We start from the raw sequence: 21,913 nt of genomic DNA, 5'->3' as shown, positions 1-21,913 counted from the left end.
GGTGCCGGGGCGCACCGAGTGTCATCAGCCCAATCCTTCCTGTTGTGTGAGTCGCACGCGCGTCCCGTTTGGAGGCAGCCGCCCCCGCCGCTGACAGGTGCTGTCCGGAGGGCATCGGGTGCGGTCCCTGGCGTAGCTGGACGCGTACGCCCGGGTGCGTGTAGCTTCTCGAGCCGGGAGCCAGTGAGGAGAAAGAGCCAGGGAGCGGCCTGGGGGACTCCAGTGGACTGGAGCCGCGGAACTCAGAGCTAGAAACTTTGCTGAGACCGAGATTTGGGTACAGGGCCAGCCCACCCCCGCAGGTACGGGAGGAAGAGGCGGCGCGGGAGTCCCGAATTCGGAGAGCCTCCGCGGCGGCGTCGTCTTTCCCCAGGGCTGGCCTGAAGCCTCCCTGCACTCTTGGCTTCTGTTGCTGCGTCCGCCGCCGCCGCCGCCGCCGCCGCCACCGCGGGGCTCCGGGAGGAGACGCAGCCCGAGAGGGCGGAGAAGGAGGAGGAGGCGGTGGAGAGAGGAGGAGCAGGGGGTGGAGGATGGAGCCCCGAGCTTCCGCGGCGGGCTCGCCCGAGCCTGCAGCGGCGTCCTCCTCCTTCCAGGCCCGGCTCTGGAAGAACCTGCAGTTGGGAGTGGGCAAGGGCAAGGGCGGCGGGAGCGGGCGCGCGGGGGCCCCCGAGCGCCGCACTGCGGACACCCCGTCGCCCTCTCCTCCACTCCCGGGGGCCAGGCGGGAAGGACTGGCAGGCTTGGGTGGCGCGGGCAGCAGGTGGAGCGGCTTCAAGAAACGGAAGCAAGTGCTGGACCGCGTCTTCTCCTCCTCCCAGCCCAACCTGTGCTGCTCGTCGCCGGAGCCTCTCGAGCCCCGTGGTGCAGGCAGAGCGGAGCAGGGGTCCACGCTGCGCCGCCGGATCCGCGAGCATTTGTTTCCCGCGGGAAGGGGACCGGTGGCAGCCGCTGGTGCAACGCCTCCTGGTGGACGTTCCCCGGACTCAGCTCCCTCTTCATCCTCTGCCTCATCCTCCCTGTCATCCTCGCCCCAGCCGCCCCCAAGGGGAGCCCGTGCCGGAGATGCGGGTGCGCGGCGTGAGGCCCCCGCGGCGCACTTGTGCCATCAGAAGAGTTCCTCCTTGCCGGGCACCGCCTGCTTGGAGCAGCTGCTGGAGCCGCCGCCGCCTCGCACAGAGCCAGCACCAAATCCAGCAGAGCCGCGGACCCCGGAGAAGGGCGAGGAGCGCAGCAGCAGTCCGGTGAGTGACAGGTGGGCGCGGCCGGAGCCTAAGTGCGCGGGGCCACGCCTCCAGCTGCGGGCGATCGAGACCCTGGGAGTAGCTAGGGGTAGGGTCGGCTGTGGGTACTTCAAACAATGGAAAGAAAGCATCCCGCTCCTGCTTAGTAGAGTTCTGACTTGCGCTTTGACTTTACTTTTGACAGAAATAGTACCTACTGCTAGAAGCTGTTTGAAGCTTTCTCAGTTGCCAGTGAACGTGGAAGTATGAATGGTAGCAAAATAGAGGAAGAAAGTTAGACAAAAAATGGGTACTGTTTTTGGAGGTCTCCTAAAAGGACTGTCCAACTAGGTCTCGTTTTGTCAAAAGAAAAACAAACCTATCAACTTGCAGGTAAAATGAGGAATGCGGAGAGGTGAATTGATGACAAACCTGAGGTCATGTTTGGGGAAACCCTTTAAGCCTAAGGCAGCTCATCCTCCCGCCCTCCCTCAGCAAAGCTTCCTGCTGCCAGTGAATCATTACCCAACAAGTGGTCCCTGTGAGCATCTCTTCCGAGTTAAACATGGCCTTTGCTAAGTTTTAATAGTCAGATGAAGCAGTTGCGGCTAAATTATGCTGCTTTACACGTCATATTGATTCTTTGGTCAGGCAAGAATCAAGTAAAAATGCACTTGTAGGTTATGAAAGGCGTTCCACTGAGCGGCTGCTTTTATTCCCTTGATTTTGTAGGGTTTTGTAGAAGTGATACCCCTTCTTGTAAATGTTGATCGAATTGCGTTAATGCTAGCAAATATATTTTGAAATTCACATTCTGCCAGGCACATAGTGAACTCTTTTCTTCCAATACCTCTTATTTAAATTCTCATTATTTTGACTCTGATTGTTATGTTAGTGACATACATTAAAATATTAGATTAAAATCTGGGTCAGGAGTTCCCATCCTCGCGCAGCAGAAACGAATCCGACTAAAACCATGGGGTTGTGGGTTTGATCCCTGGCCTCCATCGGTGGGTTAAGGATCTGGCATTGCAGTGAGCGGTGGTGTAGGCCAGCTGCTACAGCTCCTATTAGACCCCTAGCCTGGGAACCTCCACATGCCGCGGGTGCGGCCCTGAAAGGACAAAAAGACTAAATAAATAAATAAAATCTAGGTCATAAAAAATAGAAGGCCATGTGTTGAAGAGTAAGATATGGGAATAGATGGGCTTTCAGTTGAATTTTTTGTGGTTTATTGGCTAATTAGTGTAATTTTAGAAAATAAATCAGAATTCTAGTATGTTTTGTTGCTAACTAAACACAATCACTTGCAGTAACTTGTTACTGATGCTCTAGAAAACACCTGATTGTCTGGAAAAGGTTTCAGTTATTCTTGGAAGAGTAGGCAAAGATAATATTGACAAAAAGCCTAAAGAAATCTACCTTTCCTTTTATCTTGAAAGAAAATTGAATAGAACTCCTGTTTCTGGTTCTAAAATAAGACAAAAAGTGGCTTTAAAACAGTGCTTTGAAATCAGTATAGATGAATACTGTATATTTTAAAAGTTTTTTTTTTCTTTTTTAGTGTGTGCATAATCCTAATGTGTAAGAATTTGAGAGTTGGGGGACCTGTTTACATTTGTTTTTATTAAATTTTATAATTAAGAATAATAAAACAACCAATAACAGTTCCATTACTTTGGAAGAAAGATATCATATTAGTGCAAACTTAACTTACTAAATGACTTTGCAGTTTACTGAACCAAGATATTTTCAAGCAAAAACAGAGGATTCAGGATGAATTTTATGTCCATTTTTACCAAAACGTTTTCAGACATTATCAATCCTTATTTAAAATATACTGCTGAATTTTGTATACAAAAGACCTAAACCTATTTTGAGAAGATTGTAAACTAACATTATTATGTGTGCCTTCACTGTATGCTGGGCGCTTAATAGCCTTACATGATTCAATCCTCACCACAATCCTACATGATAGAAGTTCTTGTTGCTGTTTTATGGTTTAGGAAATCAGTGCTCAAAGAAATTAATCTTTCCAAGGTCACATGGTTAACATCTAACAGAGAGGTTTTTTCATTCTCCAGGATGTTATTCCATCACTACTGCCATGTTAGACAACTTGTAGAACTTTTTATGCCTCTGAGATAACTTCAGTACTATTGATAATCCTTGCAGGTTCACATGTTTTGGATTCCTAGAATCAGTTCTATGATGGATTAGCTGAATTAGTTTGGTTTTCTCTGTAATGCATCGTTGCATATCTTTTATATCTCATTTACAAAATGATCTTAGTGATCATATCATCTATAGTTCTAAAGAAGCTTTTCATTATAAAGAACCAGCATTTCAGTGGAGTTCTTGGAGATATAAAACTAAAATATCTTTCGAAGAACAGGTGCAAGGTAGAGGGTAGGCAGGAAGATAAACCCTGACGCTTGATTGTTGATTCCCTGCATCCACTGAGTGGAAGAGTTTTCTCTGTTCAGAGTCACAAATCCAGTTTTCAGCAGCACTCTCTCACACTTACACAAGAGAGGATTCCTTAGTCCTCTAAATACCTCTTTGCCCATCTCAAGGAGCATGGCTCACCTCTCCCAATGGGGAGAAGGAAGAAAAGGTGTTCATCCTGCAACTGGAAGAGGACTCCCTAAGCTGTCCGGTGTACGGGAGCAGGCTTCACTCTGCAGCAGCCTTCTGAGTTTCCAGCATGTCTCAGGGATCTTTCTTTGCTCCTGAAGCACCTCCACTCTGAAGATACTTGAGCATGGGGGATGGAGGAGGTGGCAGCACATGCAGATTTCAGTTTTATTCACAGTTCAGAAGCGCAGATGGGAACACATAAAAGAAAAGATGCTCAAAGCATGACATCCATCTTCAGATTGCCTAGCTAAAAAGAACTTTCTTTCAAGGAAGACAGAAAATTCATTGCAAAATAAGGCAAATTGCTCAGTTTTTCTCTTGTTCTCTGCTTGATCCTGGCATCAGCCATATTCTGCAACACACTCCCCACCTCTCCACCCCAGCCCAGCCCAGCATGAGGCCCCACCAACATATGGGCACATGTGCTGGCACAGGGTGGAGATATTAAGCAAAAGCAAAAAAATCACTTTGGACTGCTAGGGAAAGAGATTTGGAAGTCACTGATGTATAATGATTACAGCTGAACAAACCTTTCTACCTCCCATGCCTCAGTCAGCCCTCTTGTTTTCTTTAGCCAAATATACCATTGAAACACACCCTAACAGACTTAATAATGCCTTACTGTTGGAGCATGTGCATGATTTAAATGTTCTTCTTGGAAAAAAAAAAAAGAAAAGAAAAAAGAACCCCCTTTCTTCCCACTGATTCTAGTTCACATGCTGGGCCATATTGTCATACCAGATGCATTTCATTTTCTGCAACACAGTTGGGAAAGATGCTTTCTCAATTTGTGTGCATATCCAAAATATGCCAATTTTATGTAGTCTGTCTTGATGAGTTACTAAAATTATACTTTGCTAGAATCAGAAAGTCCGTATTTTAAAATAAAGAGTGAGGAATAAGTTGCGTTTTTTTCAGCATTTTAACAAAAGTGTGTGGTGTTTATGAATGTTAAACCTTATTGTTTTTTTTAATTCATTTGTTAAAAGTTGCTTTCATAGAATAGTGAAAAATAATTTTGAAATAAAGTGGGTAAAATATTCAGGGTATGATAGAAATGTTTCAAAACGTAATAAGAGGAATATCCATTCGTTGGGATGAAATTCCTAAAACATGAAAGCCCCAACAAAAAATGGAAAATATCTACTAAGATTAAGTCTGTGTATGAAGTAAATCTTGCTTTATTAATTATCTGACCTTTTAAAGAAAGCCTGTCTTTTCAAAAATTATTAAAAATATGATTTGGCATAGTTTTAGCTATCTCCTTTCCAGGTGAGTTTAAGAGTACTTGAATGAACATAGCTTAGTTTTGGGGAAGGCACAAATTAAAAAAAAAAAAAAATCCTAAGGTAAACAGTTGAAACCACTAAAATCTCCCTATTAATCTAAATAATAAACTCCTCAAAGTAGTGTTAGTAGCTTTTTCAAAGTGAGAGAGTGAGGATGAGATCTGAGAACATTTTGGAGCAGGGTTTAAAGTTTAATGTGTGATTACATTCTTGAAAAGTACTGGGATCATTCTTGAAAAACACTGGGATGTTTTCCCAGAGGAAGGGCTAAACGGAGTGATAGGTTTACTTTGGAGTGAAATTGTTTCTTCTAACCTTTAATTACTATCAGCTGTATATGGTGAATTTGCATATAATTATATGACTCTTGTATGAAGGCAAGTGTTACCGTGTAGATGTTGCATGGGATGGGCTTGAAATATATCTGAGTAAACACTAGCAATTGCTGTGTTGTTATTATTGAATGTGTTGTTATTATTGCCACTGCCACCAAGTAAGTGGGTGTTGAAAAAAATTAACAGGGGCTTTGCTGATGATCCTTTTCTTTTAACTTAAGATGTACATTTTTTTCCTTCCAAAAGTAGCCCCAAATTAAGGCAGGCAATACTGGCGACATCACAGCTTTGCACAGTAGTGAAAAAGAATCTTTTATTACTTTTGGCAAGTATATGCATATTATCATGAAAAAGTGAATAAACTCATTGAGGGATAAAATAGGATTAAAAGAGTCATAAAGTAAGAGAAATATTCCCTTTTTTCCGTTGCCCTATTGTTTAGAAATATGGGATGATTCCACAGAATTAAAGGTTATTAATATATATCTTTGGTACCTCAAGGAAACATATAGTATGGTTTCTGTGCTCATAATAATTACCAAAATGTTTGCCAACTCTAGACTGATGAAGAGTAAAGAGTATGTATAGATAATATTGTTAGCATTGTCAAAATGTGCAAATTCAGAAGTTAAGATAATGTATTTTTTTAGTTAAATCAATTTCTTACAGTATCACAGCAGACATCTATTTTGGAGAAGCAGGAATTAAGTTTTTGAAACCTGAAACTTGCAGTTTTGACATTTTAATTTTGTATGCAGAAAAACATACTAAAAGCTATGTATTTCCCTGAATCAATAAACCAAGCATCCTAAGTAAAGCCTTTTCTTGACAACCGACGGTCATTGTTTGATTAGTGGCCTATTTTGTTGCGGGGGTGTTGTTTCATGTGCATGAAGGAGATGTTATCTTAGAACTTGTTTTGGTTAAGCTTGCTTGTTTTCATAAAATTACAGTATAAATCATATCCATTTATGATGAGCTTATTTTTCTATAAAGTTAGTTATTGAAAGGTATGAGGTACTCTTCCTCAAGTGATTTTTTTCACTTTCTAAGTAATCTTTACCATCTTTATTTGTGAATTTTGATTTGTCACTACCATTGAAAATATCATTTTTTTCCGCATGGTTAACTGTATGTGCCATCTTGATTTTGTTGCCATTGTCAACCTTTTCTTCTAGTTTCCATTGCTTTTTATAAATGAGGCATGGGAAGTGATCAGTATACCTCAGAAATTTAAGAATGTATATAAATAGATTTCCCCCTCCACTGTATACCAGGTTCTTGTCATTAGAAGGATTTTTTTTTTCCAGCAGAATAGCAGGCTATAATTTCCTCAATATTCCCAAATACTTGTATTTAATATTAGTTTGAGTAAAAGCAACATGAAAAACTGCATTTTCAATATAATGGGATCTAAAAGTCCTGCATATTACTTTCTTGAAAGACAATTTTCCTATGAAATCCCTTTGAGATATTTTATCCCAGCCTCACTTCCCATTCTCTTGGGTCCTAGCCAGTCTGGAAAAGTATGAGACAGGATAGGCAAATGGGACCCTGGATATTTCAGGATGAATGCATCCTTCTAGATTCCATGAGTTTTATTTAGAGAGGCCCCTTCAGTATTAGCAATTTCATCCTATTTTGCATCGTTGGAGTAGAATTTGGCCAGCCTTAGTACAATTGACCTATTTGCTCAGCATTGTAAAATGGACCAGGGGATGGCTACTCAATAAATGAAGTGAATGAAGGGATGAATGGAAGAGCTAGAGCTCTTCAGAGAAAGGTTCTCTTGGAATAGTTTCAGAATCACTCTATGGTTGTGTGATGATGTTCTTGCCTTGTTTCCAAGTCCTTTTAAGCTTGGCAAATGGATTTGACATTCTCCCAGCTGCTGGCTTGGCTTTTTTCAGCCTGTATTTTTAATTCTGGTTCACCTCCGAGGACATAGGAGAGGACATGACATCTACCTAAATGGCTGCCATATTGTGCTCATGTGGGAGATGGAAGAATGATCTCTACTTCTGGAATCTCTAGCTCAGGGATGCCTTTCTTGTTGCTGGTCTCCGACTCCAGGTAGGTGCCTCTTTTCGTACTCAAATCTCCTTGTCTGGCCTCTGAGATTGCACCCCCACATCTGGATCCCCACAACCTGTTGAAGTATCCTCACTCCCTTATGATCCCTGAGTCTTGAACTCTCCTTGCATCGTAGCTCAAGATACTTTCCTGCCTGCTTCACTGCATTTCTTCTCAAACTCAGTTTCTTGAACAAGATTAAAATCCCAGTCTAGAGTAAGAATCCTGCCCTCACTAGCCTGATCCATTCTGCTGTCTCCAGAGATGCCAAGTGTATGAACTGGGGTTCTGACAGTTGGCTAGTTGCTTTTCATAGTGACCACCTGTCTAATGCTGAGCCTATTTTTAGAACACCAAAGTTTGCTCTGGAAAATCTGCCTTGCCTGCCAATTGGATTTGCCTGTAAGGGTGTTTCTTTCCTTGGAGCACTGGACCTATTCATTGTCTACTTGTCTCTACTTCCTCTTTTTTCAAAACTCTCATTATACCTACTTTTTGACATCAGTCCTTCTTGCTTTCTCTTTCTTTTTAGTATTTTCTCTCTCTCTGAGTCCAAGACACTTAACTAATTCTTAAGCATCTAGAGCTGTGTTGTCCCATATGGCAGCCAGTTGGCTATTGAGCACTGGAAAAGTGGCTACTTCAAGTTCAGATGTGTGGAAAACATAAAGCGCACACCAGATTTTGAAGCCTTAGCTCAAAGCAAAGTAAAACATCTAACCACTAATTTTTTATATTGCTTTCACATTGAAATAGTATTGGGGTTATGTTGGATTAAATAAAATATATGAAAGTTAATTTCACCCATTCCTTTTCATTTAAAAAAATGAGCTAGAAAATTTTAAATTATGTATGTGATTTGCATTTTTATTTCTGTTGGGCAGATCTGATCTGCAGCAGGTGTTCAAACACCAGTGCCCACAGGGGCCATCAGAGTAAAGAAAATGAGCAAATAAGGTTTGATGGGGCCCATGGTGAATGAAGGAGCCAGTGCTCCATTCAAGGGGCGGCTGCTTCTCAACTCCAACTGATTCTTTTTTTTTTTTTTTTTTAAGAGCCACACCTGTGGCATACAGAAATTCCCAGGCTGTGCGTCAAATCGGAGCTGCAGATGCCAGCCTATACCACAGATACAGCAATGCGGCATCCGAGCCACACCTGTGACCCTACACCACAGCTCATGGCAATGCCAGATCCCCAACTCACTGAGTGAGGCCAGGGATCAAACCCACATCCTCATGGATACTAGTCTGATTCTGATTCGTTTCCGCTGTGCCACAATGGGAACTCCCTCAGCTCCATCTGATTCTTAGCATGCTCTGAAAGAGCCAGTTTCTAGATTCTTGAAGCTCCAAAATCTAGATTTTTAGTGTGAAGTCTCCAGAAGCTTGGATTTTTGGCAAATAATTTATTAAAAAAATACAACATGGATCAAATAACATATATCTCTAGGCTTGATTTAGCCAGCAGCTTGAACATCTGCCTCAGAGAGCTCACGTCTGATTTCTCCTCCCTACTCCCAGTGCTGGGTGAATGTTAGCTGGATGTAGTGTTATCAGGAGTGGTGGGTTGGAAGATGGGATGCGGGGGGTTGCGTGAAAAGAGCCTGGGAGGGGGGCCTGGGAGGGGGGCCAAGCAGTTTGGCTCTTCATAGGGGATAAAAGAAAGCAGTGATAGGAGTGCGAGAACCACAGTGGAACAGGATTGTGGGCAAGTTTATGTTGTTAAAGGCTATTACTGGAGTGGGTTGATGAGCCACACCCTGTGGAGAGGGAGACATTGAAGTTAAATGAGAACGGGGGGTTAATTGGTGGATGGAGTCCCTAAGGACCCGGGTGGGGTGGGTGAATCCCAGCGATGAGGGAAATGGCAGCTGTCAGCGGAAGAAGGATGGATCTCCCTTCCGCTGCAAATGGAGAAGATGGTGCCAGTGTGGATGCAGGTAAGGGGATGGCTAGGTGGCAGCGATTTGAGGGTGTTACCACCTGATAGTCTCTGCTTTGTTTTGAAGTGTGGTTCAGATTTGGACACAGGGAGAGGGAAGAAAGAATATTACCAGAGGCACAGAGGCAAACAAGTGTCCTGTGGATTCAAGAAATGGGGAGTAAACAGTGAACTGAAGCCTAGTGTGTGTGTGTGGAGATGGGCCCAGGGTAGTGAAGGTGTGGGGATTGTGGGGGCTGAGGAGTGTATCTAGGGCAACAGAGGGGAACCCTGAAAGCATTTGAGCAGGGGAGACAGGGGCCCATAGGCCTTGGAGCAGTTAGCAGCAGGGGCAGGCAAGCAACTTGGAGGCCACTGCAGTCCAGTGCGAGCCTGAATTTGGGCTGCTGACCATCTCCGGGGCTGGGGAGATGGAAATATTTCTAAGACCGGGTATGTGGCTGAACCTTCAGGAAAAGGGAGCATGAAAGGAATAAATCACAGCTTATTTCCCCCTTGACTTATGTCTTTGATTTTTCCTGGTTCTGTTCAGAAATGCTCTTATTGAAATGCGTTATTTTTCTTTGGGAGGGGAAGTGAAGTTTTGAATTTGCATTTATGCAAAATGGTTGAGGGTGCCAAGCTCTTGAGTGCCAAATTGTCACCTATTTACTGTAATAGGTCATATCCTGTATAGTTTTTTTGGTTTCTTCCTGAGTAAACTAGTTCCTTTTTTTCTGCATCATTCGGCATTGAAAGTAGTTGAGTGTTAATGGAACAAAAGAAAGATCATAACATATGTTTGTCAGCTTGGAAAAAAACAGATAAACCAAGAAAATCTCCTACATGTTTCTGTTAATAGATTTTTATGATGCCTGATGTCAGAGTGGCTAAATGTTTGGAGAAATAGTTATAATGGAAGGGTTTGGAATTGAAGGATTCTGTTGGCAATTTTCAGGCTTAAGGTGTCGTGCCTCAAACTTGTTGAAATAGACATTCTCTCTCAGCTGTAAGGTTGACCTGTGTATGACCCACGATCAATTTTTGGGTATTGCAACTAGATATTCTCTCAAAATAGAAGTAATACTCTATCTAGTCCCTTAAGCCGTATTTGACTCCTGTTCTTTTATCGAAATGTAAAATAGCTTTTGAGAATTTGGTATTTCCCTAATTGCCTCTGGATAATATTTTCACCACGCCAAATTAGAAGTCCAGGTGTTTTCCAAAATCTGTTTTGAGATTGGAATCGATTGTGGAGACAAGTTCTATGTCATTACAGAGCTGTTGCCAAACCAGGCTCCCTGGATGTTGGGGACCCCGAATCCACCTGGCCTGATGTCCTTGGGCCAGGACCCTGCCTCTTGCTTCCCTCTTTGCTTCACTGACTTTCAGAAGGAGGCTGGAGGTGTGAGGGACAGTGATGGGGTCCAGCTGAGATTGTGACCTAGCTTGGTCCTCTCTGGCCTTGCATGCATGCTGTTTTAGCTTAACAATTAGAAGCAAAAGACTCAGCTTAACCATTTTGGTCATCGCCCCGGTCCCTCTCTGTTCCATTGGCTTGCTGGATAGTATTCACTGATGCTAGACTCAAGGTGCTGCTGTTGGGCTTGCTGGTCTGCTCGTTGGGAATCAACGGAGTGAGACTAGAGAACAGGTAGTTTCGCAGGTCCCACACCCTCTGCCTCTTTTCGAGGAAGATGGAGAGTTATAAAATATTCTTATACCTATTTCTCTCTAGCTGACATTTTCACTTTCTCTGACGACACCATTTTTCTTCCTGGGTTAATGCCAAAATATGAGGAAGAACTATATGGGCCTTGTCGTGCAATAATCTTTGTATTTTGGATGACCAACCATGGTTAGTCTGTGGACCTCTATCATAAGACTACTCAGGTGGTGGTGTTATTTGGGTCTTGGGTCTTAATTGCCTGCCCTCCTGCTGCTTACCTTTCAGTGTTTTCACTTCTCTTTCTGGGAACAAGGGCAGAGAAAATAAAAAAGTTGGGCATTTTTTAAATTTAGGGGCTTTCATAATTTTTTTCATAGTAAAGTTTAAATAACTGGCTCCTATGTTGTGGTATTTTGTGTGGCTTTGACATGCTGTACCCCCCCCACACACACACACGTGCATACGCACACAATTATGCCTTCACTTAATATGGTTTGTACACGTTCCTGTACTTTCACATGCATCCTATTTCCCACCAGAGTCAAAGATAAGCAGAACTTTAAAATTTAATGTGATAATACTAAATTTCAATAACACAGTCATTACAAATGGTCTGAGTGCATTTAGTCTGAGCGACTGTGCCATAACCAGCTCAAACAAAGAAAAAAAACTACTGATTTGAAGATAGTCTTTGCCATTTATTATGGAATATGTTGTCCAAAAGAATGAGTCATCTTGCTTTGAATTTAAACTTTGAATGTATAAGGCATATCTTTTCCTCTGTAGAATAATCATTCTTGTGTAAGTGCCCATCTTATTTACTGCCACCATGGAAAAGAGGTCATTGAATTAGTTCCTTAATCTTTTGAAACCTAGATGTCACAATTACTAAGATCTGTCATTAGTTATTTTCAAGCTTCACCTGGCTTTACTCTGACAAAGTGATCCTTACAGATAAAAAATGGGAAGGCATTTTGGTGAGCTTTTTTTACTGCTACAGTTCATCTCTTAATAGAGAAAAAGTGATAGCTTTAGGGTTGTAAAGATGTATTCTCATAATCACAGAAAGCACATTAAAAAAAAAAATCACCTGAAAAAGAGAGTTGGAGAATAACTGAATTAGAAACTCATGGACCTGGAACAGCAGAGCCTTTGTGTTGTGTTTTATTTATTTATTTTATTAATTTATTTTTTCTTTTGTTGTGTTGTCTGTTTTAAAGGTTCTATTTTCTGTTGATGTTGCTAGTGATTCTTAATGGCTCTTTTTACAACAGGATCCTCATTGTATTTGGGTGGCATTTTGAGTGGTGTATTCGTAAGTGCCCATTTCATATATATTTTCTTTCTAGGAGTATAATTCCAGTGTGAGTTTGAAGCAGCTACACAAGTTTTGTTGATATTTCATGTTAGAAATATGTACTAGTTTTGTGAACTTTTTTCGCATATGTGTCCATGACCTTCTTTGTAGTGGTATCCCTTGTGGTAGGCTGTGGTCTTCACTCTCCTGCCTTTGAATTATTTTTTGTGAAATCACAATATACATTCCATTATCTGAAATTGCATGACGTGAGGTGGACGTGCTAGTGGCCTCTTTGAGGCCAACCAACACATGGGTCAACCTGAGGCCAACCAACACATGGGTCCTCTGACCCCGATGCCATTTTAGTTTTAAATTATTTAATCTATATTACAGTTTAATTGATATATAATTGACATACAGCACTGTATACATGTAAGGCATACAGCGTAAAGATTTCATTTGCATACATCTTCAAATGATCATAAGTTTAGTGAACATCCATAAATCTCATATCAATGCAAAATTAAAGAACTAGAAAAAAATTATGTATGATGAGAATTCTTACGATTAATCTCTTAACAACTTTCATATATAACATACCGCAATGTTAATTATATTTATCATGTTGTACATGACATCCTTAGTATTTATTTATAGCTAAAATTTTGTCCCTTTTGACTGCTTTCATCCAATTCACCCCCTTGCTGACCACACTTCTGCTAAGAAGAAATCTGATCTCTTTGTTTGTTGTTATTTGACCTTTTAATTAATTAATTAATTAATTTATTTTGCCTTTTCTAGGGCTGCCTCTGTGGCATATGGAGGTTCCCAGGCTAGGGGTCTGATCAGAGATGTAACTACTGGTCTACACCCCAGCCACAGTAATGTGGAATCTGGCCGAGTGTGCGACCTACATTGCAGCTCATGGCAACGCAGATTTTTAATCCACTAAGCGAAGGCAGGAATCCAACCTGCATCCTCACCAATGCTAGTCAGATTTGTTAACTACTGAGTCACAACAGGAACTTCTATTTGACTTTTTTAACTAGCATTAGTAATAACTATACATACAGGGCATATATCATGTATTGACACTATTCTAAAGGCTTTTTATGTGTTAACTGATTTACTACAGTACCGTCTGAGGTAGGTTTTCCAGATGAGTAAACAGAGCCAAAGGAGATGAAGTGACTTGTCCAAAGTCACACATCAGTATAATTTGGATCTAGGTCACCTAGCCTTTAAGCCCTGAAAAGGAAGGCTGTTAAAAGTAGGTTGTTGGAGTTCCTGTTGTGGCTCAGTGGTTAATGAATCCGACTAGGAACCATGAGGTTGTGGGTTCAATCCCTGGCCTTGCTCAGTGGCTTAAGGATCCGGCGTTGCCATGAGCGGTGGTGTAGGTTGCACACTCTGCTCGGATCCCGCATTGCTGTGGCTGTGGCGCAGGCCAGTGGCTACAGCTCCGGTTAGATCCCTAGCCTGGGAACCTCCATATGCTGCAGGAGTGGCCCTAGAAAAGGTACAAAGACAAAAAAAAAAAAAAAAAAAAAAAAAAAAGGTAGGTTGTGCCTGAGAAGCCCCCAGTTTAGGAAAACAATTCCAAGTGTAAGTTTGGAATGAAGTATTAAAGCCTCATTTTCATCCCCAGCTCAGCTGGGACATTACAGCACTTCTTTGCCTCTGCCATTTCCTTCCCATCACTCTGATATAAAAAAAAAATTATTGGAATGTAATTGAATTGCAATGTTATATTAGCTTTAGGTGTATGGCAAAGTGAATCAGTTAGACATTCTTTTTTCCCATATGGGTAATTACAGAATATTGAGTAGATTTCCCTGTGCTATCCACCAGGTTCTTGCCAGTTATCTATTCTATACATAGTCGTGTGTATATGCCAATCCCATCCCCTTGATTTATCCTTCGCCCCATCATTTTGATTTCTGAAGGTTATCTCATAACAAGTAAATTCAATGAAGACAGAATTAGTGTAACAGAGCCACTTCCTTCTTACTGGCGGGAAGTCCTCCTTCTTTCTGATTGCTAGATAAAGGTATAGCCAGCAGCTGGCAACTTTGAAATGTCAGCCCTGCTTAAAAAATTCTTTCCAACCACGTACCTCATTATACAACATTGTTATTTTTGCTACTGATATTATTACGAGACACTTCTAATTATGTATTTCTGATACATCTCATTTCTTCCCTTTTTAAAAAATTTTTTATTTTATTTATTTATTTATTTATTTTTTATTATTTTTTGCTCTTAGGTTGCACTTGCAGCATATGGAAGTTCCCAGGCTAGGGGTCGAATCAGAGCTGTAGCTGCTGGCCTGTGTCACAGCCACAGCAACGTAGGATCTGAGTGGCGTCTGTGACCTACACCATAGCTCATGGCCATGCCAGATCCTTAACCCAATGAGCGAGGCCAGGGATTGAGCCTGCATTCTCATGGATACTTGTTGGGTTCATAACCCACTAAGCCACAATGGGAACTCTTTTTTTTTATTTTTTTTATTTTTTATTTTTTTATTTTCCCACTGTACAGCAAGGGGGTCAGGTCATCCTTAGATGTATACATTGCAGTTACAGTTGGGAACTCTTTTAAAACTTGTTCCATGAATAGCATGATAGTAACAGAGGGAAATGCGGTAGATCTGAGACATATTCTTTACACAGTATCACAAATATATGTTATAGATTATATGCATTATTTCACTGTAAACCTCACAGCAATTTTGACAGAGAGGTATTATTATATATGTATTTATTTATAACATACATGCATATGTTATAGTTGTATTTTATTAATGGGAAATTCTTAGAGGCTTCTCTAAGTAATTTGTCTGCAGCCCTGGGTCTGTCCACAGTTACTAAGTGGCAGAGTTTGGATAATAGACATCTGGTTTGTGCCAGGGCCGTGGTTTCCAGGATACTCACTGCTCCACCAGTTAGTGAGGACACATCAGTGCCCAGCATCAGGTATATGACTGATGCCCAAACCAGTGATTTGTGATTGAGTCTATTATTCCTTTAATAACAGCCTTGCCATTGGGTTTGAGTGTCACCATTGTTTTGGAGAGACAGCTGGAGGAATGCATCATTATTCAGCAGAGAAAAGTATCCAGAAAGATAGAGCAAGTGGGAATGGGTTGGTTGGTTTATTTGCGGCCTCAGTTCCAAGAGCTCATCTGTGAATATTTTTCAGATCATTCTTCTTAGTTCCGTATATGTAGCTTGACTTCCAATCATGTTGTTAAACTGCTGTGAAAAATAAAGCTGTACATTTGGCAATTAGTCTAGATGTTAGGATCTCTGGACAGGGAAACAAATTGTTCTTAGAGCATCTAGTTGTTTGTGAAAATGCCTGTGTGGGTTGTACTAGGTAAAGCCTTAGTAATTGAGATAACTAGTTTTAAAGTCAGCTGCCCCACAAATGATAGCACCTGAATTAGCCTAAAGTGTATCTTTTTTTTTTTTTTTTTTTTTTTTTTTTGGCTTTTGAGGGCCGCATCTGCAGCATATGGAGGTTCCCAGGCTAGGGGTTGAATTGGAGCTGCAGCCACTAGCCTACACCACAGCCACAGCAATGCCAGATCCGAGCCACATCTGTGACCTACACCACAGCTCATGCCAATGCCGGGTCCTTAACCCACTGAGCAAAGCCCGGGATCGAACCCGCATCCCCATGGATACTAGTCAGATTCATTTCTGCTGTGCCACAAGGGGAACTCCCTAAAGTGTATCTTATTTATTGAGTCCTAGAATGTTGGATAAGGACCTATAAAAATACTTTACATGAATACACCCAAGAAGTTAAGATAATGTCTTCTTCCTTTCTTAGAGCCTAGAATAGAAGCAGTTCCTGACCCACACCCCACTCTGAAGCACTTTGGTTTATACAAATGTGCTTTGGTAGTATTCACCCATTGCTGCCTCAGTTTCCCCTACTGTCCACCTGCCATCACACAGTGGGACAAAAGTTTGCTTTTGGAGGATCTGTGGTTTTAATGCAAAGGAGAGAATAGTGCAAAAGAAGAATGGCTTAGGTAAGCTGCCAGCCCCTAGGGTGGGGACCAGACTGGTTGTCTTCGCCAAGGTAGAGAGAGGACCAGGTGAATTTTCTTCCAGAGCACAGTAAGACGCTTTACCTCTCCAAATCCCACATATCTCTTCTATAAAATTGGGTAAGTAACATACCTACCTTTTGGTGTTCTTAAGAGGGTTGAGTGAGGCAGTGTTAGTTCCTGGCATCATAAGTGATCAACATATACTCATTATTTTGACATGATTCCCCTCTCCCATCACTGCTATTAGCTGGTTATTCTCCACATTTGGTTTAACAAGTGTTTTCTCGAAAAGTTACAGCAGTGTCTTGGAGAGCCTTAAGGAATGATCATTTACACCTTAGCATAAATTGATTCAGTTAGATTCTTTTCTCTGGGATAGAAAATTGTAAAAATTTGGATAGGGAGTGGAGCTGGTGGGGTGGGAGTGAATTAGTTCAGTCTGTAGAAAGTGTGGCAGCGATCTGGGTCTGGGTGGGTTGCTATAGGACTTAGTGTTGACTTCTAAGAGGCTAGAATATAGTGGAGCTTTGAGTGGAGGTGCCTGGAAAGGGGCAGTGCTAACTAGAGACTTTTTTTGATCCAGGATTTGGGTGCGCAAGGGCATGGGAGACTGCCGTGTTCTCCTCATCCCTTAAAACTGCTTGCTTCCTGAACTGGGGTAGAATGGCTAGCGCTGCTTTAGGAGGTCTCATTTGGAAACCCATCCCCATTTATAAATTGCTTCTCTGGGCAGGAAAGGCAGCAGATAGCCTTCTAATGAACTTCTGGAACCTCACTAGTTCAGGAAGCCAGGGGTTGCCTGAACTTTACAGATAATATTTTCAAAATGATTAGCTTCCCTACACTTGTGAATTTCCCTTCACCACATCTTAAGTAGAGCATCTAAGAAAGGGTCACTTTTAGTTCCTTTGTTTAATATTTGCCTTATACCCAGCAGATTCTCCACAAATGGGAAAACAAAGTGAATAATTAATGTATGATTTTTCTAGTAAGTGAAGATAAACCTTTAGTTTTTACAGTACTAGGAGAATAATTAGCATGTAATAATTAGAATGTATGTTATGACATAAATGAACTTTTTAATTCTCTGATGTTTATTGAGTAGTTTTGGTCATTCATTTTATTAAAAGACTATCTCAAGGAGCTGATGAGCTATAAGTTTTAAAAAATATTCAAGATACCTTTATTAATTTTGTAATATCTCTATAAGAGTGAGCTTTTTCAAGTAAAACACTTCATAAATCTAAAACTCTGCTCTGCAAGGTTAGTCAACACGTTTGAAAATTTTAGACTCGGAAGAGTTACATAAAATCTGAAAGAAAAACAAAAAGACAAAAAGATGAACTCAGCCCAGGAAAGTTGAATGCAAACTTTTGTTCACAAAATCATGTTTTTCAGTTAAGCTACTTGTTATTTTCCTAAGAATATTCCATAATCATGTTTATAGGGATTTTATTTTTCAAGGTTTAATAGACAGAAATAATCAGTTTTTCAAATATGGATGTTCTAATGTGAGTCCTAATCTTTCTAAGCACATGGTTATCCACATAGTCCTTGCTCAGATTTTTGTCTGGAGAAACAATACAGGCATCTTTATCTCATTGTTGATCCTTTCATATTGTTTATATTTATATCTTTCTGTGTCATTTTCTTTCACTTCCTAAGAATTAAAAATGAAGTTTTTGGTATCTTTTAGAGGTATTTGCAGAATGGATCCCCAGGCACTGGGTGAGGGCTTGCATGTATGAGAGCCTGAGCTCCTCAACTGTTTCACATCTGACTTGAACTAGGTACTCTCAGAAGTTTCCTTCTTTAAAAAGTGTATCTCTGGATTGTAGATTTCATTTCTAAGAGCTTGATGCTCTTAAGATCGACTGGTGAGAGTAAATGAACAGGCAAAGACTAGTGAGGTCAGACCTATGTGGAAACTTGGATGCTTCTTCTGAATCACTTCCTCTGGTGATGTGTCCATCTCCAGGTAGCTAAGGCAATAGATTGTGATGGCCTCATGGCTCTGTCCCTCAGTAGGCATGACCCTTGGTCACAGGAAAATGCCACTTCCAAGGTTGTCCCTTCTTTTTCTTTTTCTTCTTCTTTTTCTTTGGCTTCATTGGCAGCATGCGGGAGTTCCCAGGCCAGAGATCAAACCAGTGCCACAGAGCTATCTGAGCCACAGCAGGGACAATGCTGGATCCTTAAACCACTGTGCCTACCAGGAAACTTCCCAATGACTTCTTGATGAGGGAATCTGAAGGCCTAGCCCTCTTTCCCAATTTGAGACATCTCTGTGGTCCCACCTCCGTGCTTCCTGTAGTATCTTGAGGCCTCTGTTGAAACTACATTTTGGGTCACCTTATCTCTCTGCTTAATCCTGCCTCCCTCACTTCCTTACGTGTGTATCTTTCCAGCCCCCACCCCTTGTCCTATTAAACCATCTGCAGGCAGTTCTCCAATTGCAGGGAACATTTCCAGGGAACTCAGTCTGACAGACACTACTGTTGAATTTCTTGAAGTGATCTCTGTGTTTTAGGAAGAAACAATTAGATGTCATGGAAACAGTGGCAGTAGTTTTGGAGAGCTTGGTGACACAAGGACATTTTGAAGACAATCAAGGGAAGTTTTGCTGGTGGGGTTACACCCAGGCTTAAAATAATGTTCCTGGGAAGAGGATAAAACACAAGTGTGAGAAGAGATGGGAGTTAGGTGGCGCTAGAGGGCAGTGAAGTTAAACGGAGATTGAAAATTAAAAAAAAAATTATTATAGATTAAAAATTTTAAGTTTTTAAATAAGCACTTAAAAAATAATCGGATACTAATTTGGGGGGAAACTTTTTTTTAGTTACAGAATCACATTGTGTCCTGGAGATTCAAGTACTGAAAAAAATGAGTATAAAAGTGCTTCCCACTTTTCATTTACTCTCTCATTGGAAAGATCAGGAAATGGTTTTTAGCTGTCAAATGTTAAAATTTTGTGAATTAGATTTTCCTTTATTATGTATTAGAGTATAAGGTCTTAAAGTGGTTGAATGTCTTTTCCTAATAGTACATTTGCCTGATGTGTATCAGCTACTCAGATGTTTAGCATATACCAAGATGTGAATGCACAAATTGATGATTAAGAAGGGAGTTGAATGCAAATTTTGGATGTTTTCTTTATGGTTTAGAGAAGTGGTACTTCTTCAGAAAACCTGCACAGTCTAATGGAACTCGTGATGCTTTTATTATTGTAGTTAAAGCCACCGTAGGTAAATGTTATTTTGACTATTAAAAAAGTGGAATGCAAACTATTGCCTTTCGAATGGATAAGCAGTGAGATCCTTCACTGGGAGCTATATCTAGTCTCTAGTGATGGAGCATGATAAAGTGAGAAAAAGAAGGTATATATGTATGTGCGACTGGGTCACCTTACTGTTCAGTAGAAAATTGGCAGAACACTGTAAACCAGCTATGATGGAAAAAATAAAAATTGTTTAAAAAATAAGTCAAACCTAAAAAAAATTTTAAAAATAAAAAAAATTAAAAAGTAGAACGAGGAATTTCCCTGTGGCTCAGTGGATAAAGGATCTGGCATTGTCATTGCTGTGGTGCGCTTTTGACCCCTGGCTCAGGAACTTCCACATACTGTGGGTGTGGCCAAAAAAAAAAAAAAAAAAAAAAAGAAAGAAAAGAAAAGAAAGAAAAAGTAGAATGAATTTCTAGGAATCTATTGTTAGGCCATAATCCAAAGTATGAACCAAATATGTATGTAGGATTGTTCATCATGCTGTTCCCTTTAACAGGGAACAATTGGCAATGGTTCAGACTTTCAACAATAGGGAAATGCTTAAATACTGATAATAAAGAAACTCTGGGACATTATGTAGTTATTAATTTAAAATGTTTTCAAAAAATGTTTGGTATGCATTAAAAATAAACTTCAGAACAGTTTGAAATTTACAGAAGAATTGCAAAAGTGGTGCAGAGTGTTCCCATATACTCAGCACCCAGTTTCCCATTATTAATACTACGCAGTGCTTGTGGTACATTTGTTACAATTAATGAACTGACACAAATCTGTTATTACTAACTTAAAGTCCAAACTTTATTCAGATCTCCATAGTTTTTACCTAACGTCGTTTTTCTGTGGAAGGACCCTCAGGACACCATGTTACACTTAGTCCTGTCTTCTTAAGACCTCATTGGCTGTGACAGTTTCTCAGACTTTCCTTTTTTTGATGACCTTGATAAGCTTGAGAAGTTCTGGTCAGTATTTTGTAGAATGTTTCTCAATTGGGATTTATCTGGTGTTTTGTTCATTATTAGGCTAGGGTTGTAGTTATATAGACTATATTTTTAGTCTAGGGTTCTACAGGGTTATAAGGTATAGGCCCTGGGGAGAGAGACCACAGAGGTGAAGTACCATTTTCCAGTTCTTATTAAAGATGCATTCTGTCAACGTGACTTAACTCAATTGATGTGAGCCTTCATTACTGGGATGAGCTGGTGTTTGGCAGGCTTCTCTTCTGTAAAGTTACTCTGTGCTCGCCCACCTCCACTGCCCCTTCCCACACTGTACTTTTGAGAAGGAAATCACTATGCAGCGCTCATACCTAAAGAGGGGGAAGTTATGTTCTGCCTCTTTGAGGGTGAGTATTTCCAGTAATTATTTGAAATTCGGCATGGGAGATTGGTTTAGTCTCCCCCATTATTTATGCAATCATTTATTTATATCAGTATGAACTCATGGCTATTCATTTTATACTTTTGTGTTATAACCCAGTACTGCTCTCTTTACTTTTTTGCTTAGAGTGTTCCAGCTTTGGCAACTGAGAGTGCTCTCATTTGGCCCCTGCGTCCCTTTGACTTACTCCAGTCATGGTGTGTGTTTGCCTTCTTGAGCACTGCCTTACTTTTTTACTATAAGATGCTCCAGACTTATCTTGTATGTTTCCTTCCCTAGTCCTAGGAATTGCTGTTTCCCTGAGAATCCCTTGTTACTTGAATTGGAGGAATGGTATTGGAAACCGAGATCTGGGTGCTAGGTATGTTCATTGCTATTGGGAAGCATTTTTACATGACGTAGAACAGTATTTATTACAACCTGAAAATTTTAAAATCATATGAAACTTGAGAATTGTGTATATATGAATTGTGTATATATACAAGCTATAAATATAAGTTCATAGATAAAGAAAAAATATCAAATATCTACAGTTTATTAAAGTGTTAGAAGGTTTTTGTTTTTTTTTGTACTCCTCTTTTTTTCCCCCAAGTTCTGGGTCATGAATCATACACCTTGCAATTTCGGGGAGAGAAAAAAAAAAAGGTAGCTAGTGTTTTCTTAACATGAAATTATTTTCAAAAAGTAAAATGAGGCAAATCTTGTTCATGTCACCTGTCTCCCCAGACTGCACCTTTA

General features: G+C 40.8%; 1 protein-coding gene across 12 annotated transcripts in view; it reads left to right on the top strand.

Moving 5' to 3' along the window:
- Positions 485-21,913, top strand: part of MCTP1 (multiple C2 and transmembrane domain containing 1) — a 535,249-nt gene continuing 513,820 nt past the window's right edge. For 5 of the 12 annotated variants that reach the window (XM_021084538.1, XM_021084535.1, XM_021084532.1 and 2 more), the window contains exon 1: positions 488-1,241. In XM_021084538.1, coding sequence (XP_020940197.1) covers positions 531-1,241 — 711 coding nt within the window. In that variant the 5' untranslated portion in view covers positions 488-530. Of the gene's footprint in view, positions 1,242-21,913 lie in introns of all 12 variants that reach the window. The other 7 variants (XM_021084534.1, XM_021084531.1, XM_021084533.1 and 4 more) reach the window with 3 other exon arrangements.

This window comes from Sus scrofa, chromosome 2 (assembly GCF_000003025.6).
Source record: "Sus scrofa isolate TJ Tabasco breed Duroc chromosome 2, Sscrofa11.1, whole genome shotgun sequence".
NCBI classification, from domain to species: domain Eukaryota; kingdom Metazoa; phylum Chordata; class Mammalia; order Artiodactyla; family Suidae; genus Sus; species Sus scrofa.
This window is presented reverse-complemented; position numbering and strand designations above follow the sequence as displayed.